The following is a 26,323-nucleotide window of genomic DNA, read 5'->3' as shown; positions in this document are numbered from 1 at the left end:
CATTATTTCAAAAATATATCACAATAAATTGTGATTAAATGTGTCTGATAATCTGACTATAATTATAGCAGGCCTTGTTGAGAGGTGATATTGTATTTTTTGCTGTAAGATATCATCTTAATGCTCAGGAATCAAAGACTGAGAATGTAATACAACTGGGACATAAGTGTAATGACATGTTGAATTGTATTCCTTCCTGAAAAGAGGTGTACATTGTGTGGCTTTTTATATATGTCAGGTGTGACACTGAATGATGAAAATGATGTTGTAATGGTGCATGACAGATGGCCTCAATATTTTGTGCATTTCATATACAGTGCCTCATTGTAAGTATCCGGTTCTATTCATAGTTTCATTTTGATATTCGGTGCAATGAAAGGAGCCTACATACCACAGAAGACGCAGAATTCTGTTACCAGCAATGAACAGCTAAAAAGCCAGGCAAATCACAAGATGTATCTGTGCTATCTGTCCAAATTAATGGGCTCTATATGGAATCGCCCACTGAAGTCTGTGCTCTAATAAAGTGCGCTGGAACAAAAAGAATCCTTCAGCTGAACATTAGTGAGCTGCCAGAAAAAGGATTTTCCTATGTGTTGTTTTGAATTGAACATGTGCAGAGCAAGTTTGCTAAATTGACTGAATCTGAAAGGTTTTCAGAGGGGTGGAAAGTTAATTAGGTTGTACTGTTGTATTCATTTTGCTAATTTCACTGGCATGAAAGGCACTACTCCTTTCCTCCCTAGACCCCTTCCATGTTTAACTTTTCATTCACAAAATTGTCATATAAAAGTAGCATATAATTGAACCTGTACTTCAGTGACATTATGTTTATTCATAAAATATAATGTATCTGAAAATAAACTGCTTCAGGATTGAAAGATGCAATGAAAGATTTTGGTATATAATAACTGGCCCTTTTGCCACAATGAACTTTGGAACAGACGGAGGCTGATGAGTAGTTGTTGTGAAATTCCTGCTTAATTGACAGTAGATTTTGAGAAAACTAGACATGACCTTGTGTTTATTAGAACACAGGGTTTCCTATTATATCATTAAAAGGCTGTACAAGTAAGCCAGTAACCTTGATGGCATGCGAGACGAGTGAATTGCTCGACTGCAATTGTCTGGATTGTTTTCTGTGTAAGTCTGTTTTCTTTTATTGTGAACATCATACAGCAGGGCGGTGACCTTTGCAGAACAATGCCAAATATGATCATAATCATAATTGTTCATTTTCACCAAGTACTTGTTATATGGGGATTATCACCAAAACACACAAAGTTGTATCTGTTGTTAGTCTTTAACAGGACCTTTTTTTATTTAAGACAAAATCTTGCAAAGGGAGAGAATCATACTGTACCTTCATTCATACCTGACTGGTAATATACAGTACTGTGCAAAAGTACAAAGCAACCTCACCTTGTTAGCTGAGTTTGGCTGTTCCTCATCCAGTTGTATTCCTTCTACACAGCTTTTTCTGTTTCAGTTCATGATTCTGTTTCAACCTACATATTGAATGGGTGATCGTTAGCACCTAAGTTATTAATCATACACCTGACAATATGCCTTCAAAATCCCTGACTTTGTGCAAGTGTACCTAGAAGAACTGATGCTGTGGTGAAGGCAAAGGGGGTCACACAAAATATTTATTTGATTTAGATTTTTCTTCTGTCCACTCACTTTGCGTTCTGTTAATTGATAAATGTAATCGTTTAACATGTCTATTTTTGAAAGCATTCTTACTCTATAGTATTTGTCCACACCTAAAGCTTTTGGACAGTACTGTAGATTGATCACAAAACATCTGCAACTCTACTTCCATACACATCACTGCTAAACCACAGAACTTCACTACATCTTGACATGAGTCGGCTTTCATTCTACTTTGTTGTAATTTTGCCAAAAGGACTGATTTGGCTATACATCCTTACTGTGCAGGATTCAATAGCATGCAGTAACTCCCTGGATCCACTTTGCATATGCCTTGTGTACTGTAAACAGATTGTACTTATCTATGTTTGGGCAGATATGCCCACTTTTCTGAATATCCGCCCCACTCCCTTGTTTTCAGGAATCCAGTTCTGTCTCCCCTCCACCTGCAGCATTGATCGGACTCCCCAGCAAACCCCAGGTAAACCTGCTACCTGGGGCATCCTCCATTGCTCCATTTCAATGCGAGAGATGTTATTTTAATGAAACATGAGTTGTCCTGTGGAAAATTGTTGTTAAGCACATATATTTAAGTGAGTATCTGCAATTATTCATGCATTCACAGCGCAAAAAAGCTAATGTGGACTTCAATCAGAGGCAAGAGACAAGTCATCATGCAGTGAACAAGCAGTGATGCTCTAATTTTAAATTAGGGGTTTCTTAAATAAAACATCAGTCATTCACACAAAAAAAAACTATCCCTCTGTTTTAATGTTAATTGACCAGTAGTTAGTGTCCTCCCCTTGGTTTCTTTGAGCACAAAAACTATTATCATTGAAGCACTTGATACTATATCACCTAGGTTGACTGGATGATGCAGTTCCTCTTAGACAAAGCTCAGTTGTTAAAAGTGCTTTCACCGCGTAGCAGGTGTCTATTGCTAATCTGGATGCCCCAGCATAGACACTGACACAGGAGTATGTTATGTCACAAACATTTTATATGGTCCCTTGCTCACACGCACATTCACCAGCATATATTCCTCTGCACAGACCAAGCTCCTGACTTCCCGGCTCAGTTGTGCTGGTCTCTTCCGTTTCATGTGCAGTTCTATAGCCACCTTGGCTGTTCTTAAATGGGTGTGTGTGAAACAGGCAGGCATCTGAGGTCCAGCACGCTAGTGCATTAAAGGGAGAGCACAATTAGATTAAGCAATAGCTGACAGTTCTCTCTCCCTGGCACTGCTCTCCTGACCCACCTCTCTTACCTGCAGCTGAATGCCAACAACGGCCACCTCCACACAGCGCTGTGTTGCTTGACATATTTATGAAAGCATCACTTTCTGAAACCTGGCTTTCAACACCCCACCATCCCAAAGTCTTCAATATCAGATGAGCACACAAATGCATACACACACACAGATGTTTTTATTATTAGCCTCCATTGTGCATTTTAGGAATCCATCTAGTCGACAAATATGTTCATGAAGGGAGAGGATAGGACCACAGTGACATGCATCTAACTGGTGACATGCATATGCTTTTCATTGTGCCACTGACTGCAGCAGCCATTACAGAAAGACAGACTCTGCAGTGTGACTTTCATGAACAGCAGGGCGACATCTGAGGCATTACAGGCAAGCAAAAGAACGTCCTTGATCCACAGATCAAGAGGACCTGGCCATGAAATGACTATATTTACTGCCACAGGGGTGTTTTTATTTGTTGCTGACAGCGTTTTTGTTCTCACTGATTCATCACAATGCTCAGCACATCTTTAAACTTTTGCAAACCATCCAGAGTTGGTTAACTAAGTTTGAGTAATGACTCACCCAGTCTGGTTTTTGTCATCTATTGTTTCCTATTTCTATATTAATTTCTTTATTGTTTCTGTCTGCAACACTTCTGACAGTGCCAATAATGGAGTTGACTATCCATCTTCCTCTCCCTCCCTCCCTCCCTCCAGATCATTTACATATCCTTAAAAGCCTGCTGCAAAACAAACTGCTGCATTTCTTTTACAGTGATAAATCCAAACGGGAAGAAAGACTCTTAACGACGTGTCACTCAACTCCCCCCTTCCCCACCCCCATGTTAGCATACAAGCCAGTTCTGATAGATAGAGAGGTCCTAACAGAGATGGAGTGGTTGAATCACTGCCTTTGTGTCTCACGTTAATCAGCCTCACTGGCACAGTGGTAGTTGTTGTATGTGTGTGTGAGAGGGAGAGAGGGAGATTAAATGGAGTATTCACACTGAATACATTTAGCTGCCTCTAAAGATGCCTCTGTCATTGACATACCTTTTTTGGACTGTACTCACTGTACATACTGTTTCCTGAAACGTCACCCGCACCTTTTGCTTATCTTGATGTCATGGAAAGGTTTATAAAGACATATTTATTATTGATTGTTTAGATGCTAAATGGCTGTGTTTATCTTATTCTTGCATGTGACAAGTTATTCTGTGGTACTACAGTACTACATCACTACAGGTTTTCTGCATGGGTTTTAGGCTGTTTGAGTAAACCCCACCTTATTTGGGAATAATGCCTATAAAAATATTGAATGCACCATATGAGTACAATATTAACCACTGGTTATCAAACTATTTCTGTCAAGCCCCCTTTGGAATCCCAAAAATATCTTATGTAAGTTTTCGTCTAACCTGGTTACTCCCACATGTAAACACCAAGTTCATCACTGCAGGGAGTGGGGAGAGACCAGGTCAGAGCCTATACACCAAATATCTAAAGCTGTACATATTCTACATTCACATTATCTATTTTAGTTGGCTGACTGAATTTAATTAAGGACGTTTTTGTCATATTTCAAATTTGACTAACAGTTTTTTTTCTTTGCTTTCTTGTCCAAAGTCTGACCATCTTTTACTTTACATGTCATTTTACTGAATAAGTCTTGCTAACCTGAATCTCAGTAGCAATGCTCATTTGGCTTTTGTTCCTTCATGAATTAATGAATGAAGGAAGGAAATCTTATCAGCCAAATTCATTGAACTATAATGCACTCCGCTGCCAATTTGAGAACCAGTGACATAAACTAAAATATAATCTGGATTTTTCTTATAGTGGTGCAAATTCCTTGCCAAATTTGTAATTTATTAAATTACTGTACACACTACCACTGTGAAAACACAGTGAACCAGGGACTTTTGGAGGTCTGGGGTCCAGGAGCAGTTACCCAACTTGCCTGGTTGATAATCCATCCTTGGTTGACCATTTCACTTCTTTGCTGACAGTCTATGCAAGGTGTAAACCATGATGTTTAGTTAAATATTATAATTGATACGCTTAATCTGTGTCCTTCACACTTAAGGATTTCAGTCTGGGTCTTGCACACTTCCACACTTTATTTTCATATTTCTGTACGATCATTGTGAATCATTTAGTTGATGCTGCAGTGGTGTACATAGAACAGAACATTGTTCAGTTTTGCTGCAAGCAGGTGAGTGAGTGAGTGTGCACTGGCTGTGTTCTCTTCTGATGAAATCTAAATGCTGAGTAATACTGCCACTGCCAAGATGGGAGCAAGAAGTATGACTCCCCTTTGCACGACTGGCTGGCTAATAATGGCTCTATTTTGGTCCTCCTGCTGAATCATGCACCCTGAATGGGTCATCTCTTTCCTCCCTTGATCTCCCCTCACTCCCTGATTTATCCTCTATCACACACACAAGCCCTCTCTCCCACCCTCCCTTCCTGTCTGCACAGATCCAGTCTGCCCCTGTTCTCTCTCTTACCTCTACGTCCCTTTTCTTTCTCTCGCTCACTCTCTCTCTCTCTCCCATCTTCCTTGTTCTTCACTAATGCATCTCTTCATCCATGAGAAGTTAATTTTGTGAATGGACAGCAGCAGGAGTCATTAAGCCCCCGGAGCAGAACGCTCTTCATGGACCAGACGTCTCTAGCTATTTATAAACACAGCCAATATGGGCAAGAAAGACGCCAAAAGGTGTTGCAGGTTTGAGGTGAAGTCCTGGGATTTATTCTCACCAGAATGATGCTCTCTTTAAAAGGGGTTGTGAACAAAAAGAAGATATTTCCCTGGTTTCAGACAACAATGAATGTTTGTTCTGTAATGGTGTTGTTCAGGCTACAATATAATTAGGGTGACATGCTATTAATTCTACGCCACAACTTTGGGGGGACTGAGTGGGGGGTGAAGCTCATTAGAACTCAAAATAGATCAGATTCTGGTCTCATAAGGACTTTCTTAATTGCTTTGTGTGATGTAAACATTTGTAAGCCAGGAACAGAAACAGAGTTCAACACGGTTTGCCTCTTTGTCAAGGAAAACGATAACCCATAACTTAACCTGCAGCGTGACTCAGTGTTCTTCCTCTTTGCCCTCTCTCTTTCTTCTGTTCTTGGCTCCGAGGTACCTCTGGCACACCCTCAGCTTTGATCAGAACACACTAAATGTACCTCGTGCTTCAGATGTTTCAGTCTGTAACAACACTGAGTTAGCTTTTCTCCCAAAGCCTTGCTCGAAAATAAAAAGACATCAAAGCTTAAAAGGCATTCATGACCCATTCCTCAGTCCATCTCTCTGTGGATTAAGTCCACATTCTCATTTCCACTTGAAAGAAAGTAATCCACCCCCACCCTTTCTGTCATGAAATGGACAGAATAAGAAGATGAGAGTAGTCAAGCTTCCTTGAGCAGTACCTCCTCACCAGGATCCTCCGCATATACTATACTGTTGATTACGTCTCTGCTTTTACCCCACCATCATGTCTGATGAGTGTCTTTTATCAAAGAGGTCTTGATATTTTATGTTGACTAAAAATTTTAAAAAAGAAAAGAAAGATTCATGCAAACACACATCTTGAACAGAAAGTACTCACTCAGCTAGGAGCTTGATGATCAACAACAACAGAAAATTACAAGAACTAACAAAGTTTAACATAACTTATGCTTATAGATATTAAGCAACCCGCTGCCTGATGTCCCATTTTAATCGTAATGATATATTAACTCACCTCATATACTAATGAGGTCATTAAGTAATAAAAGTAAGTTAATTAAGTAATGATATGAATTGGAATACATTACATACATTGGAAATTATTGTCCTTAATTGCTTGTTGCCATATAACAAATGGCTGAGAATATATGGCTTGTGCTTAATTTTTTGCCATATATTGTTCTTGAGATATTATGTTGTCGACAGTCACAAACATACCATGTACCATGCTGCAGTGAAATAAATATTTGATACTTTGGACAAAAGCAGGCTTAGAACAGTGTGGTAAGACCCAGTAGCTTTATCATCTGATTGACTGTGTGCTAAGGGTAGAGTAGAGTAGGTTTGTTAAACAAACTAAACAATACAAGATAATTTTTTCCTCTTTTACGTAGAATAGGTCTTTAATAATTTTAGGGAATGAACTTACATTACATTCTTATAGGCTAAATCAGGTAAACTTCACAAATTATATAAAATAATAATAATAATAATAATTTGTTTAATCACAAGAATTCACTTTGATGTAAATGCATTTATAGAATTCTATAATGGCAGCAATACACACTGAATATATTATTAGTGTAAGTATTTTTATATGACTTTTTAAATAATTCTGTCTTTCCCACTTTTTATAGCCATCACTTACACACCCAACTACAAGAAGACCCCTCCTCCGGTCCCGCCTCGCACCACCTCCAAACCCCTCATCTCCATCACGGCCCAGAGCAGCACTGAGTCCACCCAGGACGCCTACCACGAGGGGAGACACCCTCATGGTGGGATGTGGGCCCCTGAAGGCCTCAGCCTTGGACTGGGCCCAGGCAGGGCCCTCTACAACTCTAACGACAGCCTGGACAGTGCCAAGGCTGTGACTATAGCCATGGAGGCAGCCGGAGTCATGGCTGGAAAAAGACACCCGTCCACAGACAGCCACAGCTCGGTGCTCACCTGTGACAAGGCCATCCTGGTGTCCAAGGCAGAGGAGTACTTGAAGACACCTCGATCCTCTATAGGGATACAGGTTAGTCTTGTCTCTCAGTATGTATAAGGAAGACATCTCACATAGTATCAAATGAGTACTAAAATTCTTACAACTCACATATACACTCATCTCAGAAATGTTGCTCTTTTTAAAGAAGCTAAAAATAGCAAGAGTGAGTCATCTTACCGCAACCCATCAATTAAGATTCAACTCATGCTGGAGCAGGTTTTAGTGAATGGTAGTTCACTCTGTGGTTCATTCACTCCCCCTCCACTTACTATATTTCTATTTCTCTTCTCTCCTCACGCTCCCTCTCCCCTTCTCTGGATTTTTCTTCCTTTTTCTTTCGTTTTCTCTTTGTCTCTCTCCACCTCCGACTCTATGTGATCTTATCTTGGCTTTGTCAGCCTCATTCTCTGATACTAGTTGAGGTTCTTGCGTTGCTGATCTCCTGTTGCAGTCTAAAGGTTGCAGGTCTACTGCAGAACAAAGAATGAGGAAACTGTTTCAGCTCACACCATCACCTCAGGGCAGGTACTGGGACTGAAATTCAGCCGGGGACTTGGAGAAGGAGAGGCCTTTTATACGAGCGCCCTTTGGGGGCTCGGAGAAGTTTTGTTTGCAGTTATTTTAATACATATTAGTGTTTTTGTTGTATACAGTCAATCAGATTATTTAAGACTTTCAAGAAACTTTAGGATGACACCTGCCACCTCAGTTTGTATTAGCAAGGCACCACTGCACTGAACAAGACCAAGTCAGGCAAGCCTGAGTCAGTCAGAGTGCTAAAATACTTAAACATAATCAAAACAATGCAGTCCCATAAAATAGAGCAGCGTGTGTATGTGTGTGCATAAAAATCAAATCCCTCATCTTCAGCTCTGAGTAGGCCTATCCCTGGCTCAGCTTCCCCTGTGCTGTAATAAGTAATATGATTGCCTACCCAGTCCTGCACACTGCCCCTGTACCTGTCACTGTTTTGGCTGGTTCCATTGACCTCCTCATCCTCCTCCTCCTGCTGCTCTTCCTTCTCTTGCAGCTCCTCCTGTTCCTTCTCTCCCTCCTCATCAACATGACTGGGGTCATTATCACTCTGTCCTTCTGCATCACCTGACCCTTAACAGCTAATATAAATGCAAAGACAGTCCTCACTTATAGTTGTCTTTGTGTGATAACACATTGTTGTTTATAATATATAATATTATAAACTAAAAAAAATAAATGCATATATAAATCATTTAGGTATATAATAAATGCATTACTTATCGTGTACCTGTCTCTGTGCTGGTTCCTGCCTCACCTGCGCCTGCCACATCACCTTTCCACCAAGGAAGGGGTCGGTTCATTTGGCGCATTTAGCTGCCTCTTGTGCCAATGTTTGGGAATGTTCCCGAACGTCCCGATGGCCAATCCGCCCCTCCCTCAGGGCCATTTATAGCATTTAATCAAAACAGAATCCATCCATCCATCCATCCATCCATCCATCATCAACCGCTTATCCTGCGTACAGGGTCGCGGGGGGGCTGGAGCCAATCCCAGCTGACATCGTGCAAAAGGCGGGACAGGTCGCCAGTCCATCGCAGGGCTCAAAGCAGAATAAAGTTAATATGTGAATTTGAGAACATTGAATTTGAAAGTCATTGTCAATATCTTCTCTTGCTCTGTACATAGGGAGTAGTAATGTTCTTCCCTGTATTCTTCTTGGTTCATATACTGTTCTTAAGCCTCAACTCCTCTTAATCATAATTTCCCCTCGTCCACATTTACTTTCTTCAATTAGTCTTTCCCCGTATACTTAGTATTTCATGCCAATATTTATTCTCTTTCCCACACATAAATCTATACATTCACACGCTCACTCCCTTGTCTGCTGACTGTCCAATTTGCTTAGTCCAGGGCAAAGTTGAACTTTAAGACCTTTCAAATATTTGAAGAAAAAAATCCCACTTCATTAATCTCATTCTGGAAGCGTTTAAATGTCGTTGGGTTCTGTTCCAGTTTCTTGCAAAAATTAATCAAGCACACCTTAAAGGGTAATTTGCTGTGGGGTTTTTTCAGGTGATATTAAGAATGTCCTTTGGAGATCGGTCTAACACCCAAATACAGCTGGTTGTCAGATTTTGCCATCAGAGAGTCAGCCTACAAATAAATTATGCCTTCAAAGTCGACTGATCCTGCGTTGCATCACATCCAAACTTAGAGAATATCCAGCAGCAACATTTACCCAGACATTACATTTCAGTGTAATGTGTAAATTCCTATTAAAGCCTATTAAAATGATTTACTGTAATGTATCCTGAATTCAGTGTGTTAAAGTAACCTGGTTACTGTCGGCAAAAACATGATTCATAAAACATCATGTAAACAAGGAACGTGATCTGACCGGATTACTGACCAAAAAGTTAGTCCAGTACAGTTATACAAGTGTGTGTGTGTGTGTGTAAAACAGAAATGTCTTTGTAAAGTCACATTGGCAGGCCTGGAAATATTTGCACAGCTAAGATATCTGCATTTTATGTCTTAAAATTGTATGTGAATAATGATATTTTAATGGTCACTAGATTCAAACTTTGATTAAGTTGCATTTGTACTATGGTCATCCACCCCAAGCTTTACAAATTAGTTGTTTGCCTGTCCTCAGAGAAGATTTGATTAGCTTCACTTAAACTTAGCCCCTCCCCTAAATAATTAAAACAATCAAGAATCCACAACACTTAAATCCAATTTAAGCTGAAACAAAAACAAATATGTTTAAATAAGCCTGTTTCAAAAATATAGTAGGTGTTGGGGGAGAACTCAGTTGAATGTAATTGCGGGTTTCATAGAAACCAGGTTACATTAATTATCCGTCTCATGTAAACATAGTGACTCACTCGCTCACATGCAAAACACTGATTCATCTTCACTCAATTGTATGACTTCCTCACATAGTCATCACCATACCAGTCACTCAATGAGCAGTTCGTGTTCTCTCTCTCTCTCTCTCTCTCTCTCTCTCTCAAAACAATACTTGCAGTTTCTGCTTCCTGTTAGTCAGAGTCAGTCACTGGGGGTAATGATCATGGCACCTAACTACACTGATGAGCACTAATTTTAAAAAGCAGAAGTGAAGGTGAATTTAAGGAACGAGTAGCCAGGGAGAAAGTAAATGTGTATGAGTGAGAGCAACCGATATTTATATTGGCTTCAGTGATGCGTGCAGGTGCAGGTACTTTTTTGTTTGATCTGCTCCATTTAAACACAACAAAAACATTACTGATGTTAAAATCCAACTCATTAAAAAATCCAACTCATGATCTCAGTATTCCTGAAATTCTAAAAAGCCATCTGGTGGCAGAATTATTAGACCAGGGCAACCATCACAAAAAATGTTCCCTTAAAGGGGATTTTGTTGCTTAAAATGTGTTGCAGCAAGATGCAGATTTATCTATATTGCAGACAGCTTCAGTTGCATTGACATAAAAAGCATAATTCACCTAAATTAGCCTGCCTCTCTAATAATTTGCCATTTACTTTTTGACACCCCTTCTTTGACCTTGTGGACAAATGTTGTTTTGACTTCCTGTAGTCCACAAGGACCACTTTATTGTCGCCTTAGATAACCTTTTGCTACCCTACGCAAAGACATGTTTGTGTTCTAAAGTACTGATTGATTTATTTACAAATATAGTTTTAATTGGAGCCACAATGAGGTCGTACAGAATAGGAAGTCAAAGCTTTTAACCTTAAACACATTGGCTGGGAAGAGTCACCAGGTGGTGTTTGTGTGTTTTGGATGAAAGACACAGTGACTCTGTTGAGCTTTTTGCTGATGCTCAGTTTCCCCACCTGTGCTGACTGTGATTACTGATGCAGTGCGTGTTTATATGTGTGCACACCGGTGTATCTCTATGTACAAAAAACATGTGCAGGGTAGGTAAGCCTATTGGACATAAATCTCACAGCCTCCTCGATGTTCAGTCTTCCTTCAGTCCTCATCCATCACGGACATGAGACTCATTCTCTTTTCATGAGGTGGACTTTGCCCAGCTTCTAACGCAAAGTAATGGAGGTCACCTCAGCAAGCTGCTCAACACTCATTTCCTATCCGCTAACAGCATCTCCCAAATGGCCTGACAGAATATAAAATGGCTCTCCAAAAATGTCACTCCCCAGCTTTAATACTGACCACTCCATACCAAAGGTAGGACTGACATTTCCTCACAACAGGGGCACGCCTTATTTTGAACCAGTGCCTGTGACTCAATCTCATAGTCATAACACTGCATTGAGCTGAAGATTTATGATTGTCAGACGCTCTTAAGGGCTTATATGGACATTTCTGGATGGCTCAGGCAATCATCCTGGTGGAAAAGGCAAGGATGATAATCCTGGCTGTACAGGAATATATACAAATTTATATTTTAGCCACACTAGTAACTCTTTGAAGCTGTACTTGGGCTCAGCAGTGCTAACATGCTGATGTGTAGCAGGTTCAACATGTTCTCCATCTTAGTTTAGGGTGTTAGCATGCTAACATTTAATTAGCACCCAGCACAAAGTACACTTGAGGCTGATGAGAATGTCAGTTTGGACTTGAACCAAAGTATTGGACAGTGACCCTACTTCTCTCTCTGTATGTCTGGCCACTCTGTACCATCAAACTTTTGATTCGGAGACCATTTCTGGCACAATCACAATGAAAATAGGCTCAGCGGGCACAAAAGAAGAAATACCGAAATGACAAAAAAGACAAAGACAGTTTTAAGAGACAGCAAAAGAAAGAAACAGATGACAGTGACAGTAAGCCAGCAGAAACTGTGAACGCTAGACAAAGAGCCAAGTCGAAGCAAAGAAATTAAACAAGAAAGAGATGAGCAACAGGAGAAACAAGGAGAAGGTGACAGATAGAAAAGCATAGCAAAAATGGTGAGCTCTGACAGGACTTCCATAAAGCCGGTAAAACGTGGGGCTCCGGGGAGAGGTGCAGGCAGCGATAAAGAGTCTCTGAGCCTGGGCGGATGGATCAGGATTGCAGCCATGCAGGGGCAGGCAGGATCATCATCAGTCACTCTTCTGTCCCATCCCATAATATGCACTAATGTTGCCCCATCTGTCACTGTGTAACTATGGTCACACAGCTTTGAATACTTGACAAAGACCAATCCACACTACCCAACTTTAAGTATTGAGAATTTTACCAGTTTTTTGTGTATTATCACTATATAAAGTCGGTGTGGCTAACCTGCTAGGAAACAGTGAGCAGACACGGACACGCTTTAATTTGAAGACATGTTTCTGGTCACCTGATGAATAGGTCGTATATTTACTCAGCTTTTAGATATTGTTTGGTCTAAACCAACTTTTGAGAAAAATATCTGCTAAAGGCTTTTACAACAGCAGCTAGTTGCTAACTTTGTCTGTCTCATGTTTTGGTGCTGGGCAGGTACTGTACAATAGAGTCAGGAGATTTATCACTAAAACCACCGCATGTGTACAGAAAGGATGCTGATTAGAGGGGTGTGTGTGAAACCTAAACAATGAGCTGAAAGACGCTCAAAAGCTCAGTAAAGCTGAAGGCAACTGCAGAGTCAGGTGAAAACTCTCTGTCGGTTCATTATTACAAGTGTGCACCTTCCCATTACACAGAGTCATTTGACCTATTGTTCATGTAAACATATTGATTAGTGCAGATTTAACCTAACAGTGTCCTACCTCTAGGGAAAACTGTTTTGTAATTAAAAAGTATAGCACAGCAAAATACTCAATACCTTCCTTTTTTTGCTTCATGAAGGCAGCTGTATATTTGTGATCAATCCTATGACCTGAATTACATATGGGGTGCTCCAGTGAAAGTGGCATTTTCAATACAGTATATAGTGTGGAATATAATGCACATCTCCTTAAAGTTTCAGATTAATTTCAGTAGAAACCTAGCAGAAACCTAGGGAACCTCTTCAGTCTTGCTGCCTTTGCTGCGTCCATAAATCATACAATGTTTACTTTCTGACAAGCTGTGTACAGTTCAGGTGCTCTGTGCAGTCCCAAACCAATAAACCCAGAAGCAAAGGGGAATGCTAGCTCACATAATGAGAAACACTTTTGGTTCATATCATTTCTTCGCATTAGGTGGAAGCAGCCACGGACTCTGAATCTGAAAGCAAAGGCTCGCGGGAGTACCACTCTGTTGGGATCCAGGTGGAGGACAACAAGAAGGGGTGAGATAATGGTTCTGGGATTTTAAGCTCATTAGAAAACCGCAATTTTGAGGCTCACTATTATGTGCATTGTCTTTGCCATTATTTGCCACTGCAGCCTGTGTGTGCATTCATCTGTCTTTCTACCTCAGACAGGGCAGGTTCAAACGCTCCAACAGTGTGACTGCAGCTGTGCAGGCTGACATGGAGTTGGAGGGCTTCCCTCTCATGGAGGACAAAGGCCTGCAGTTTGGAGGGGGCTTCCAGCGTCACTCAGAGCCCAGCACGCCCACCCAGTACGGGGCGGTGCGAACTGTACGTACACAGGGGCTCTTCAGCTACCGTGAGGATTACCGTACCCCTACTGAACCCCCCAGTCCCAGGGAGACCACCAGCGAGACCACCTGGCAGCTGGAACCCCCCTCCCCACGGGACAGCGCGGTCTCATCGGGCGAGTCAGGCAGGGCGTCCCCGTCCCTGAGGAGGGATGGGAGCTGGTTCATGCAACTGCTCCACACGGAGACTAAGAAGATGGAGGGCTGGTGTAAGGAGATGGAAGCAGAAGCTGAAGAGAATGACCTGTCAGAGGAAAGTGAGTGTTGTGCTGAACACTTCATACATGTCTTACTGTGCAGGCAGATTGAAAGATGGATATTTTTTAAATGTACTGTACTGAATGTATGGCACTGCAGTTTATGTGTTTTACTTGATATGCAGTACACAGTTTGTTTGTGTGTGTGTGTGTTTCAGTTCTAGGCAAAATCCGAAGTGCAGTGGGAAGCGCGCAGCTGCTCATGTCTCAGAAATTCCAGCAATTCTACTGGCTGTGTCAGCAAAACCTGGTAAGACAACTATCAAAGTGTGTGTGTGTGTGTGTGTGTGTGTGTGTGTGTGTGTGTGTGTGTGTGTGTAAGAAAAAAAACAGGATTCCACAATACCTGTGGGGTTCAACAGCTTTGTGGGGACTACAATGCTGGAGACCCACAAGTTTAAAGGTCTTTTTGAGGGTTAAGACTTGTTTTTTTTACGAATCAGGTTAGAATTAGGTTAAGGTTAGGGGGGGAAGGGACTAGGGAATGCATTATGTCAATGTCAGGTCCACACAACAATAGTGCCACAAGGCTGCGTGTGTGTTCTAAGATTTGTATGAATAAATTTGTCTTCCTAACTATATTTTTCATTGTCCTCCATGCTAACCCTAGTTTGGCTAAATTGTGATGTGGTTATAATTACTGTATGTCAACTGTCTTACGTGATTTTAGAAAATGTTAGGGGGGGGGGTTATACTTAAATATTATCAGATTATCTTTTATATATATCAATAACAACAAAGGAAACCACAGAAACAATACTATTGCCAATACTCTCACAATCACATCTACATAATTACACATAATCACTGACAATACGGGACAGTGCATCTTTCTGTTGTTCTACATAAATTGTTTATGATTATCCATGAATTGTAAAGCATACAACAAAAGGAAAAGGGTGTAAAGAAGCTCCAGGTCAGAATTTAAATTATGAGAATCCATTAAAAATGTTTTAACTATAAGTGAATGAAGAAAAACGAGTGATGCAGCTGCAGAGTGAACAAAGCATAAGAGTCTAAAAACACTGGATGTGCTGTGAAATTAACGTTTGTCATTAGAAACATTTCCACACTCCTCCACTAACAACCTTCAATACACATTTAATGCTTTAGCCGGCACTAACTAACTAACTGAATCAAAACTCCCCAAATATCATTGATTGCGGAAAGCTACAACACTGAGAATCGATATCAATCTAGCGCATTCACCTGAACGTTTTGAAATGAACAATATATGAGCATGGATGGGTGTGTTTTCAGTGATGCAGCTTTGTCCTGAGAAGAGAAGAACAGGGCCAAACCTGGGTTTACAGTAAAATATACCTCAGTATTCAGGCACCAGCCACTCTGTTGCTCATCCACTGCAGGAACACACACAGGGTCAGGGATTTCTGCAACATTTTTTTTTTGCACTTTTCACAACTCATTTTATTGATCCAAGCCAAGTACCCAATATTTCAAATGAAGTTGGTGCTGAGTTATGAGAGATAGTGTTGCTATTCTTGCATTGTGCAGCAGAAATAGTCATTCATTCAGGTGGGAAGTGTATGGTGATTACATACAGTAAACCAGACTTTTAGACCAAGTCAAGTGCTTTGTACCACCGAAAAATGCCGTATTATAGATGTTAACTTTAAAGATATTTTTGGGGCATTTGTGTTCCTTTATTTGAGAGAGCTTGGACAGTGGATAGCATCTGGAAATGGGGGAAAGAGAGGGGACAACACGCAGCAAAGGGCTTAGGTAACTTAACAACTTAGAAAAAGCATTTCCTCACTTGATGAATGCACATGGAACAATATTCACTTCATACTTTATTTGTTAAATAGATGCCCCCAAATTGGAAGCTTAAAGAGCTGTCTACTTGTCTTTTATCAGCTTGCTTCTCTCTACCTCCTGGATCAACTTTCATAAAAATTTACTTAAAAATGCTTTAAAAGAAAGACAAACAGTGTGCATGGAGCTCTTCTCTGGGAGGAGCTCCAGGATTAAAAGCACACACTGACACTGCCAGGGCTTAAAAATCACTGACTCCTCCTAAATCTTCCCAGCTCTGGATATTTGAAGCTTTATTAAGACTTCTGAGACAGTTTACAGAACATCACAAGTTCAGGGGTCAGCATAAAGCTGATAAAGTGCTGAGGCACTCTCCTGGTAATTACAGATAACAGAAGTGTGATATCTTCCCAGCTTGCCTAACGTGATGAGCCTATCCTCCACAGAGAAGCGACCATATAGGTCGTTTTAGCCACACAAAATTACAACTCATGCTTAAGTTTATTGTGGCAGCGACCTCTAGTGGCCGTACAACGCCAACACACAACAAAGGCGGTCAGGTATTATAATAAATAGTCAGAAATGTATGTTTCGGGGATGGGTGTGGTGGGTATGGTGTGCTGGATAGTAAGGTTGCCGCTTTTTACCCCGGAGACAGGCGTTCGGTTCCCGTGTGAAACAAGACTGATCTTTTTTTAATGAAGTTACATAGTGGCATTAGCTTCGTTAGCTTTAGCTAGCTAAATATATTAGTCTTAAAGGAGACAAGAGTCTAGAAGCGGACGTTGTCACCGTGACGTCACCCACTGTTTTGTGGACTACCGTCTTGAAGCGAGGTTGGCCGATAGGCCGCCGCAATGTTGATTTTTTGCAACCACCGGCACCGGTCAAGACCATATTTGGACGCAATGGTGGCACTAGCAAGCTTGGTTAGCTAGCTGCAGCTGTAATTCACATTAGCTGTGATTTTAACCGTAAGTAGCTGCTAATTTTGGCTAGCTAAAAACAGGCTTAAAACAAAACGTACTTACCAGGAAAATGAACAGCCAACTCCTAATAAGCTTTTTCAACGGCGCTGGTTAAATTTACACAGTGCGTGGATATGAGTTGATCTAGTCTGATTGACATGGTAGCAACTTGTCAATCACAGGGTCCCGCCCTAAAGCATACGCTTCTTTATGTCTATTTTCCTCTAAATGGGACCATAATTTAATAAATGAACATCGTGCTGTATTGAAGAACCTTGAAACTTATGCATTAGACCACAAACTCATTAGGAAAGTGTTTACTGAGGAAATAAATCAGGTGAAAACGGTTGTTTTACTATTATTTCTAATAGAACCAGACTTCTTTTTGCAAACAAAGGAGTAGCCCCCTGCTGGCCGTTAGACAGAATGCAGGTTTAAGTTACTTCTTCATGGCTTCAAAATTCAGACCCAGAGGTTCCCACTTGGCCTAAACCTAAGTCAGTGATTTTATGCATGTCAACCAGTGAACCAACAGCTGTGCAAAACGTCACTGGTGGCGAGGTTACTAAACAAACGCCACCGGTAGGGGCCCCAACAGTTTGCTTTTATGGGATCATGAATGTTTAAAATCAAAATCAAATACCATGTTGCATCTCTTTGATTTAATTCTTGTTAAAACAGTATGACAACAACATACAGTAGGTGCAGAGGAACAGATCAGTGTAAATCTGACAAATACTACTGAAGCCTATTGAAGCCCACCCAGAGGTCTGAAAGGTTTATAACATTTATCTTGGAACACATGAACAGCTTTCCTCAGTACTTGATTTCTTAGTCATCGTGGAAAGAAATTCAGTCATTCATGTATTATACATTGCCTCTTAAATACAGAAAGCAAGCCCGTGGCCTTGATATTTAATAGCACCATATTGTATTAAATGTCCTGAATAAATTGTACAGTGTGGTGTGTAATGAACTCCCTGTATGATGAGACCAGTGTTGATACAATGCTGTCCTTCACAGCAGTGTTATACCATAGATCAGTCCAGCGATAGCAACGTGTTGGCTCTGTTCAGAGAACTCATTTCCAGTTGAATTAATCATGTCATACATTCATACATAGTTCATATATTTTTATTGAATAACCATACTCAGCATTTACTGATTGCGTTCCTATGTGTTAGTGTATTATAGTAACAAAACAGCTTGTGTGTTTTCTTTTCGAGCATCTCTGTTCATATCTTAATCCTTACGTCTGCAAGCAGAAATGTTGACTTTTTTGGGTTTATAATAAATGAACATGTGGAGCCAGGATGACTAAATTAATGGAAAACAGCTCAAAACATTACAGAAAGATTTGGACTTATATATTTACAGTGACCTCAAAATTCTATTATTAACAAGTATTAGCACACAATCTCCTGACTCATTAAAATCTGCGGCAACTGCAGGCCTGTTGCAGAGACAATGCAGGCGCTACTCAATCTGACAGAAATCAAGTGATGAAAGGCCTGAACTAACAAAGGCACTTTATTATTTCTGAGCTCATTCATAGAATTACAACATGATTGGTCACCATCGTAAGTTTTTATCCCCCATTTCAACCAAATCCCCCAAAACCGGCACTGAATCCTGTTTTGAGTAGGACATCTAGTGGATCTAAGGTGAACTACAACAACTAGTTTGGTCATGACTATTTTGTCTGAATATGTGCTTATTATCTGGGATACGGGCACTGAACCAACAATTTGGCTCTTAATGTCATCACAGATGTTAATGTTATCTTTGCTGTAACTCCTTTCACGTGCATCCCTCTCAGGATCCCAGTGCCATGCCGCGGCCCACCTCTCAGGACCTGGCTGGGTTCTGGGACCTACTGCAACTCTCCATTGACGACGTCACCGTGAAGTTTGACCAGCTGCAGCAAATCAAGAGCAACAACTGGAGGCCAGTAGACAGCCCAGAGAAGAAGGTGAGGGATCACCATGGCACTGTCAACCCTAAAAGAAAATCGGTAATATTAGGCCTACCCGTTACAATATCAGTAACACACGTTACGACGCATTTTAATCCGAAATTAAAGGGTGTTTTGTTTTTTAATAATTCACCAACACCGAGAAACATTTCAACAGCAGAAAAATAAATCTATGAGTAAAAGAGTAACGTTATTTCCTGTTTCTGGAATCCAGTGGTTGAGATTGTAGGGAGGGTGCAAACTACTAAGACTAGAACCCACCTATGTAGGAACATTTTACTATCAGAATAATGCGGTCATTAATAGCAGTGAAAGTAACTCAAGAGTAACGCAAAAGTAGTGTAAAGCATTGCAATTCAGACACAGTAATATTGTAATATACTAATCATTCTCAAATGACAGTAACTAGTAATCTATAATGTGTTACATTTTGGAAGTAACTTGCCCAACACTGGCCTTAAGGCATTAGTCGCATGTATTTTGTATAATGATTCTGAGAAAACCTCAAAGACTGGAACTGATCCAATGCCATCCTGTGGATGGCAAAATATATTGATAGAAATATAAGAACACAAGAATATTTTTTCATTTAAATATACATGATTGAACATTTTAGATTTAGGGAATATTAAAAACTCATAAGGGGACAGCAGGGCCGAAAATAGGGCATTTTCTCTTTTTCTTTTTTTTGGAGGGTGATATTTTTGAGGAAAGCAAGAGGGTCTTTTAACTTTTTCTCATCCAAGATTTATTTTTTTATTAAATTTTTTTTTCACTCTTACTAAAAATCCACAGATGATGTACAGTTTAATGGCTACATGAGAACTATTGTCCTGCCTAACATAAGGTGTAAATGGGAGTACCACATTCTCAGTTCTGAATGCAAAATGAGTTGTACCAACTCAATACTGTTGTATTATTTTTTATATTTATATTTATTAAATTTTGAAGGCAGTTTTTCTCTGCGTGAAGGATCCAAAGAAAATATTAATCATGCGGTCTTTAAAAAAAGGTTAATATAATTTTCAGCCACCTTCCCCACCCCAAAAATGTTTACATAGTTCCTTAGCAAAAATCTAAAGTCTCTAAAAGAGACTATAAACTCTTGAACACTGGGTTTGTTGGTGTTTTTGATCACTGCTGTCCCCTCCAAATTGTCAAATCACTACCAAACTTGTACAAACACTTAATTATTCTCTCCTCTTCCTAAAGCCACCAGCTCCTGTACCAAAGAAGACAGTTCGACAGAAGAGTGTGATAACGAGGGAGAAATCCCTGGACCTCCCAGACAGGCACCGACAGGAGGCCCGGCGGCGGCTCATGGCCGCTAAGCGGGCAGCCTCCTTCAGGCAGAACTCAGCCTCGGAGCGAGCAGACAGCATCGAGATCTATATTCCCGAGGCTCAGACTAGACTTTGAGAAGATAGGGTCCAGGGCCTACACGTCTCCCTGCTCCCACATTCAAACAACTTTAAAACTAGCCTTTTTTCTAGACTGCTATGCTCTCTACTCTTCCTTTATCCATCTTTTGTCTGATCTCGATCTCGCCATCCTCAGAGCCCATCGCCAACACCATTGGTCTGTAGGATGTGCCAACCCTCTTCTCGTATTGCCAATAAGTGTTAGCAGAAATGTATGTCTGACATGGGTTGGTTGGGTTTCTCCTTGGTTTGCTGGTGATCATGATACCCAGCCTACAAGCTCTCTCATCCAATATCCTGGATGGGTATGTCTGTAGTTTTTCAGCATTTGCAAAGTGCCATTTAAAAAAGTGCAGCTTTGAAAACCTACCAGCAACCAGGCCTTTGAGCTAAAAAGAGTAAATGAGAGAAATTATATTTATTTCAAGTTGTTAAAAAATGGTAAAAGTTAGTAACCCTTCAGTATTTTTCAATAATTTAAGGTTATATTATGACTTTTTTTTGGGGGGGGGGGGGGTAAATGTTAATTCCGAGCTAAATATCACAGAATTGTTGTAAGTTCAAAACTTTTAAAGTGCCAATGCTTGAAATACCTCAACTATGTGCATGTGGCACTGATCACCCATTCAAGGTTATTCAGGCAGCCCTTATAAGCTCTGGACTGGTCAGTGTTGAAAAATGCAGCTTTCTACCCAATCTGGTTGTAGTCAAACATTTTACTTGGCCTGGATTGGTGGAAGAATGACATTTGTCACCTCATTAACATGCACATTTCAAACAACTTTCCTATGTATCTCATGTTCCTGTTGCCAACTTTCAAATATTGACATTTACTTGAAGCTGAAAACATGCAGGTCTTGTGCCAACATTTCCATTATGTCAATGCAGTAGAAAAAACTATGAAGGTTTGTTTAACTCCTTAGATCAAAATGTGTAGAGAAATGCACTTATGCACTTATTACAATTCTCTCTATTTCCAAGGGAAATGTACATACCCAAGTTCACAATAGTACTGTTGTATTTTTGAATTGTGAGCGGGGAAGAATATTCATTGTGTATATTTTTTCCCTCATGTCCACTGCTTGCCTGCCCTCTGCCCTATTGCTTTTGACAAATCTAGATTTGTTGCATACATCCAGTGTCTTGAACACACACACAAAACCATACTGCATTGTTTTCATCTAACATACTTCTCTCAGGCCCTTTCAAGTAGCGCCCTCAACCACAGTTAATGAGGAGTGATAGAAAAACCGCCAAAACAAAATATCTGCATACTAGTTTCTTTAATACAAGATCATATTTCTTGGAAAGTTCTGTGTTGTTGAAAGTCTCCTGAAGCAGTATCAACACTGCATTCACTCCCTCTAGGAAATACTGGGAAATAATTGGGGCAAAGGCATTCCAGAGGGATGCAAGCAGCAAGTCCCAAACAATTAAAACTTTGCAAGTCTCCGGTTAAGAGGAAGTACATGAGGAACAGGATATTTACTGTGGCTATGCAGATTCACGTATGATGTTTTGTCACAACATGATGTAGTTTAGCTATAAATTATTATTTGCTTTGAGTCCCATGACAATGTTGAGATTTACCAATTGCACCAGATCTTCCTAAGTTCAAACGTAGCCTACTTCTGACTTAAGTGTTCAACATTAAGTGGAGATTTCCATATCACTAAATTATAACGGGTTGACCACACAAACAAATTCTACATATTGGTTGTTACAAAATACTTACACATACACTGCCAGGTGTAACTGTTACCTAGCTAACATAAACAACTGACAAAACCAACGTTAGCTTGCATACATATGACCTGTTTAGACTGATGAGTAAAAGAATAAAGATATTACATTTCATGAAAATAACACTCCACAAATTACGGAGCTGTATGCTAATAATGTGCAGGCTAAAACACTAAATGTGTTAGCTTAGCATAATCAGATAATTCCAGCTAAGCTGTTACTAACTCTTAACTCGAACATTTGAAATACTAAATGCTTGCTAGGTAAGACATTTTTTCAAAGTTTCTATGGTATGCTACAACATGATTTAGTAAATCACTAGCTTGAAAGTAGCCAGTAGATAAGAACTTAGGAAGGACTTTACACACAAACTTAGTAATGGATTTATGAATAGCTGGTGCAGCCGTGTAATGGTATGTGATGTGAAAGTGGATAAGAGTCTTTAGTGGTCATATAGAATTTACTTTAGTGCCAGGTGGTTATAAGTAAATTGTTCATAAAGGTAAACTCATCTTGAGCAAAAGCTACAATTCTGCTGCTCTTTACTATCAAACTTTGGTGCCAGTAACTTGAACATTAGTCTTCATTGCGTTGCCAATGTTATATTCAAATCACTGACCTAAAGACTTAAGACTATTGGTAAACACTTTGGATAATCAACCAACTAAATGGTGCTGCTTTTTATTTAATTAATACAGCACTAGACAAACAATCAATGCAACACAGTGTGCTTCACTTAAAAAAATCTATTTTTATGACTTAGAAAATTTTTGGTTGAGTGATTGTGCCAGTGTGCCTGGCATCGTTATAGGGATGGCCCAGGGAGATGTATCAGATAGCAGTAACTACAAAGTACATTTCTCTGGATTTGAATATTTTGTGTGCATGTGTGTTTTGTTGATATGTGTGCGTGTATCTTGTTTTTGTAGCACAGTGCTGACATATTCAGAAAAGAGAGGGTGAATCTGGAGTCAGTGTGGCTTGATTTCCCTATTACTACCCAGTTGTGGCCTGACCTGCATCTTTCCCTCCCACACATACATATACACATTGTCCCTATGTCGTCAGCACTCTGTTGAAACATATTTTAGATACCATACCATAGCATATATTTTATTTTTTTTGTGCTAATGATTGTATTTTTGATAAAATACAATCCACATTTCTAACCATATGCATCTTTGCACCATTGTGATGTTAGGCTCTTAACCCATTGTAATTGATGTGTTTTATTCAAATTTGTTTCTATAGCCTTCAAACCAACCTTTCACTGTATCATAATACACAAGACTTTGTTTAGTTGTCAGAACTTCTTCTGGCAGAGCTCAGACAATACATTTCAGAGAGCTTAGAAGTATATCCAGTCCAACAAATCACCAAGTAACCAAAGTCAGCGTAGAGTGACAGTGTTTCAAACATGCAGTGCTATACTTCAATGACAGATTGAGTGTTAGTTTTTACATTCTTTTTAAAATACACCCATCTATAATTCTGCTGCATTTTCATTGCAAAAGCAGGGACTTTACCAGTATTACAGTGGGTTTCTGGAAAGCGTGTGTGTGCGTGTGTGTGTGTGTGTGTGTGTGTGTGTGTGTGAGAGATGCCAGGCAGTTGGCAGAGCAGAGACGTTCCCCTGCTGTTGCCACAGTGGTAGGCAGACGGGAGAGAGACAGACTCGGCCTGACATATGCTGGCTTAGAGGAGACAAGAGCTCCGCGCTGGGCCCCAAACTGCTGGTGTTGTACGCTGTTGTGTAGCTGGGAGGCTGTTCTGTGAGGATCGCTAGACGCTGCGCTGGGTACTTTTCAGTCTGCCTTTGAATAAGCAAAGCAGCTTATGTAAGATTTTGGGTCCAGGGTGAGATCAAGCAAACAGCCTCCAAGGGCCTTCAAAGCTTGTGTTGATAAATGTATTGCTGAATAGTGGCATATACTCTAGAAATTAAGCATTAGCACTACAAGTAGTGTACAGTATTTCTATCAATCTGTGCTCGGCTAGTTTCGCTGAAGGCTGCTACTGAAACAACAGAGGAGTTTCTCCCTTATGCAAATTGATCAGGGCTGTGAAAAAAAGTCTATCCACCACCTTTGATTCAGTTTAAAGCATATATCTGGCTCCTCCAAGAAGCATTCACATAACTGCTACAGGCAACATTATGTTGTAATTTTATCTTAAAAATAATAGCTTCAAAATCATTTTGATGGTACACTGACTTGTAATATGGAGAATGGTGTCAGTGCCACCACAGGCTAGGAGCGCCTGGTATTACACTATATAACATTGAAATACTAGTGTAATGCTTTATGGCACCACATCAGACACCAACAAGACTCTGTAAGAAGAAGCTTGCTCTGTATTCTCCGTATTGATACCAAGGCAGCTGTCCTTATTTACGACAGCAGTGAATTACACTCAAAACTGTAAAGGTGCCAAATCACAAAAAAACACCAAATCTTACATAATGTTACATTAAACAATGAACACACCATTTCAAATAGTCAAGTGGAACCAGTGTCAGAAGTCACGAGGGAGTGAAAAATGATAAAAAGGATTTGTACAAAAGAGACACATACTTTGGTAAATTTACACTGGACCAGCAGAAATCATGCATCATTTAGTTGGAGAACAATTCCCTTTTGGAAAGAAAAATAATATCTTAGTACTCCTGAGACACATTTTCTAAACTAAGAACAAAATCTCTGTGCTGAAATGCCTGGGTCAAGGTTGACACCCAGTGAAAATGATTTTCTATCTGTGAAAAATAGGTTTTAACCTTTTCACTTATTTTTGTCCAAATAGGTATGAACACACAGGAACAGCTGTAAGGGCCTCCTGGTACAAAGTGATCTTGTATTTCCTTGTTGAAACTTATTTCAGTGGGTGTTTTATGTTGGATCCTTTTGGGTGACTTGTGTGGTGTGCATGTGACCCTGTGAGCATCGGAGGATTCCTCACTTGTCAGAAAGCAACTGTGGTGGTGTTTCAGTTCATCAATTATGGCAATTTAACAGCTAGTCACCCACCAAAACCTTGTGAAAACTCCAAGGGCAGAAAATTGCACCAGTGTCACGTTTAATATCATGAGGGCAGCAATTAACTACAAGTGCCATCTTTTTTGACTTATCCAGCATACTGTAAAAGCATTACTCCACACAGCTACATATCCATAAATTTTATGTAAGCAAACCATTCCTTCCATTGCTTACCTTTTCTCATTTCCAATCGCATATTTCTATCATTTCAGCTTGTATCTCGACATCTGTGGCCTCACTTTCTGGTACGACTGTCTCTCTGCTTTTAACTCTAGATCCCGTGATGTGGAATATTTCAAGGGAACTTTTTCGTAACCATGCTGTGGAAAAAGCGTCAGACTCACTGAGATAGACTGATACAACACTTCCTTGAACTTGGAATGTGAAACCATTCTATAATTACTAGATAAAATAAAAAACGTAGTTGTTTAGCTAAAACTATTTTCATCTCTTGTATATCATATCTATAGTGAGGATGAATATAATGCCAAATATTCATTATTTGTAAAGAAATATATAGATATATAAATATATAATATATGCTTCATTGAAACATAACTATTTTCTGCATTTGCTCATGTTCTGTTGTCATTTTTACTTTGTTATGGTATGCTATAAGCTGATATGATGGCATGCGAAATACTGATTTTGAATGTAGGCTTATTTATTACTTTTTTTCTACGTTTTGACACTGTCCAACTGATATGTTATGTATTTATTTAAGTCAATCACATATGCATTTCTCAGTGTGTTATTTAAGTGCAAGTTACCCTATCATTTTTGCATTCTTTGAGTAGTTTGCAACAACGTATGCATTTTTCTCCATTCTTTCCTAGCTGAGCTATTGAAAGATTTTGCCTCTTTGAGTAGTTTGATCATTGCTGAGGTCATCCGGTGTAAATAATTCTGCAATTAAACTTTTGGAGAAAAAGTTTGGAAATGATTGTTTGTGTGGCGTCTATTTACTTTGAAACATCAAATTGTAAACCTGACAATGGACTATTGTTACCGTGTTATA

At 39.9% G+C, this 26,323-nt stretch overlaps 1 protein-coding gene across 1 annotated transcript in view; it reads left to right on the top strand.

The window, feature by feature from the left end:
* The window catches only part of dlgap2a (discs, large (Drosophila) homolog-associated protein 2a), a 127,821-nt gene extending 101,576 nt beyond the window's left edge, over positions 1 to 26,245 (top strand). The window contains exons 7-13 of the mRNA XM_038729015.1: positions 2,075 to 2,134; positions 7,276 to 7,661; positions 13,731 to 13,819; positions 13,951 to 14,390; positions 14,549 to 14,640; positions 18,954 to 19,106; positions 20,322 to 26,245. Of these exons, the coding sequence (XP_038584943.1) occupies positions 2,075 to 2,134; positions 7,276 to 7,661; positions 13,731 to 13,819; positions 13,951 to 14,390; positions 14,549 to 14,640; positions 18,954 to 19,106; positions 20,322 to 20,528 (1,427 nt within the window). The 3' untranslated portion in view covers positions 20,529 to 26,245. The remainder of the gene's footprint in view (positions 1 to 2,074; positions 2,135 to 7,275; positions 7,662 to 13,730; positions 13,820 to 13,950; positions 14,391 to 14,548; positions 14,641 to 18,953; positions 19,107 to 20,321) is intronic.
* Positions 26,246 to 26,323: the final 78 nt, after the last annotated feature.

Source organism: Micropterus salmoides, unplaced genomic scaffold (genome assembly GCF_014851395.1).
Source record: "Micropterus salmoides isolate LMB-PRFRI ecotype aquatic unplaced genomic scaffold, ASM1485139v1 Ms_hic_scaffold_19, whole genome shotgun sequence".
Taxonomy (NCBI): Eukaryota; Metazoa; Chordata; class Actinopteri; order Centrarchiformes; family Centrarchidae; genus Micropterus; species Micropterus salmoides.
This window is presented reverse-complemented; position numbering and strand designations above follow the sequence as displayed.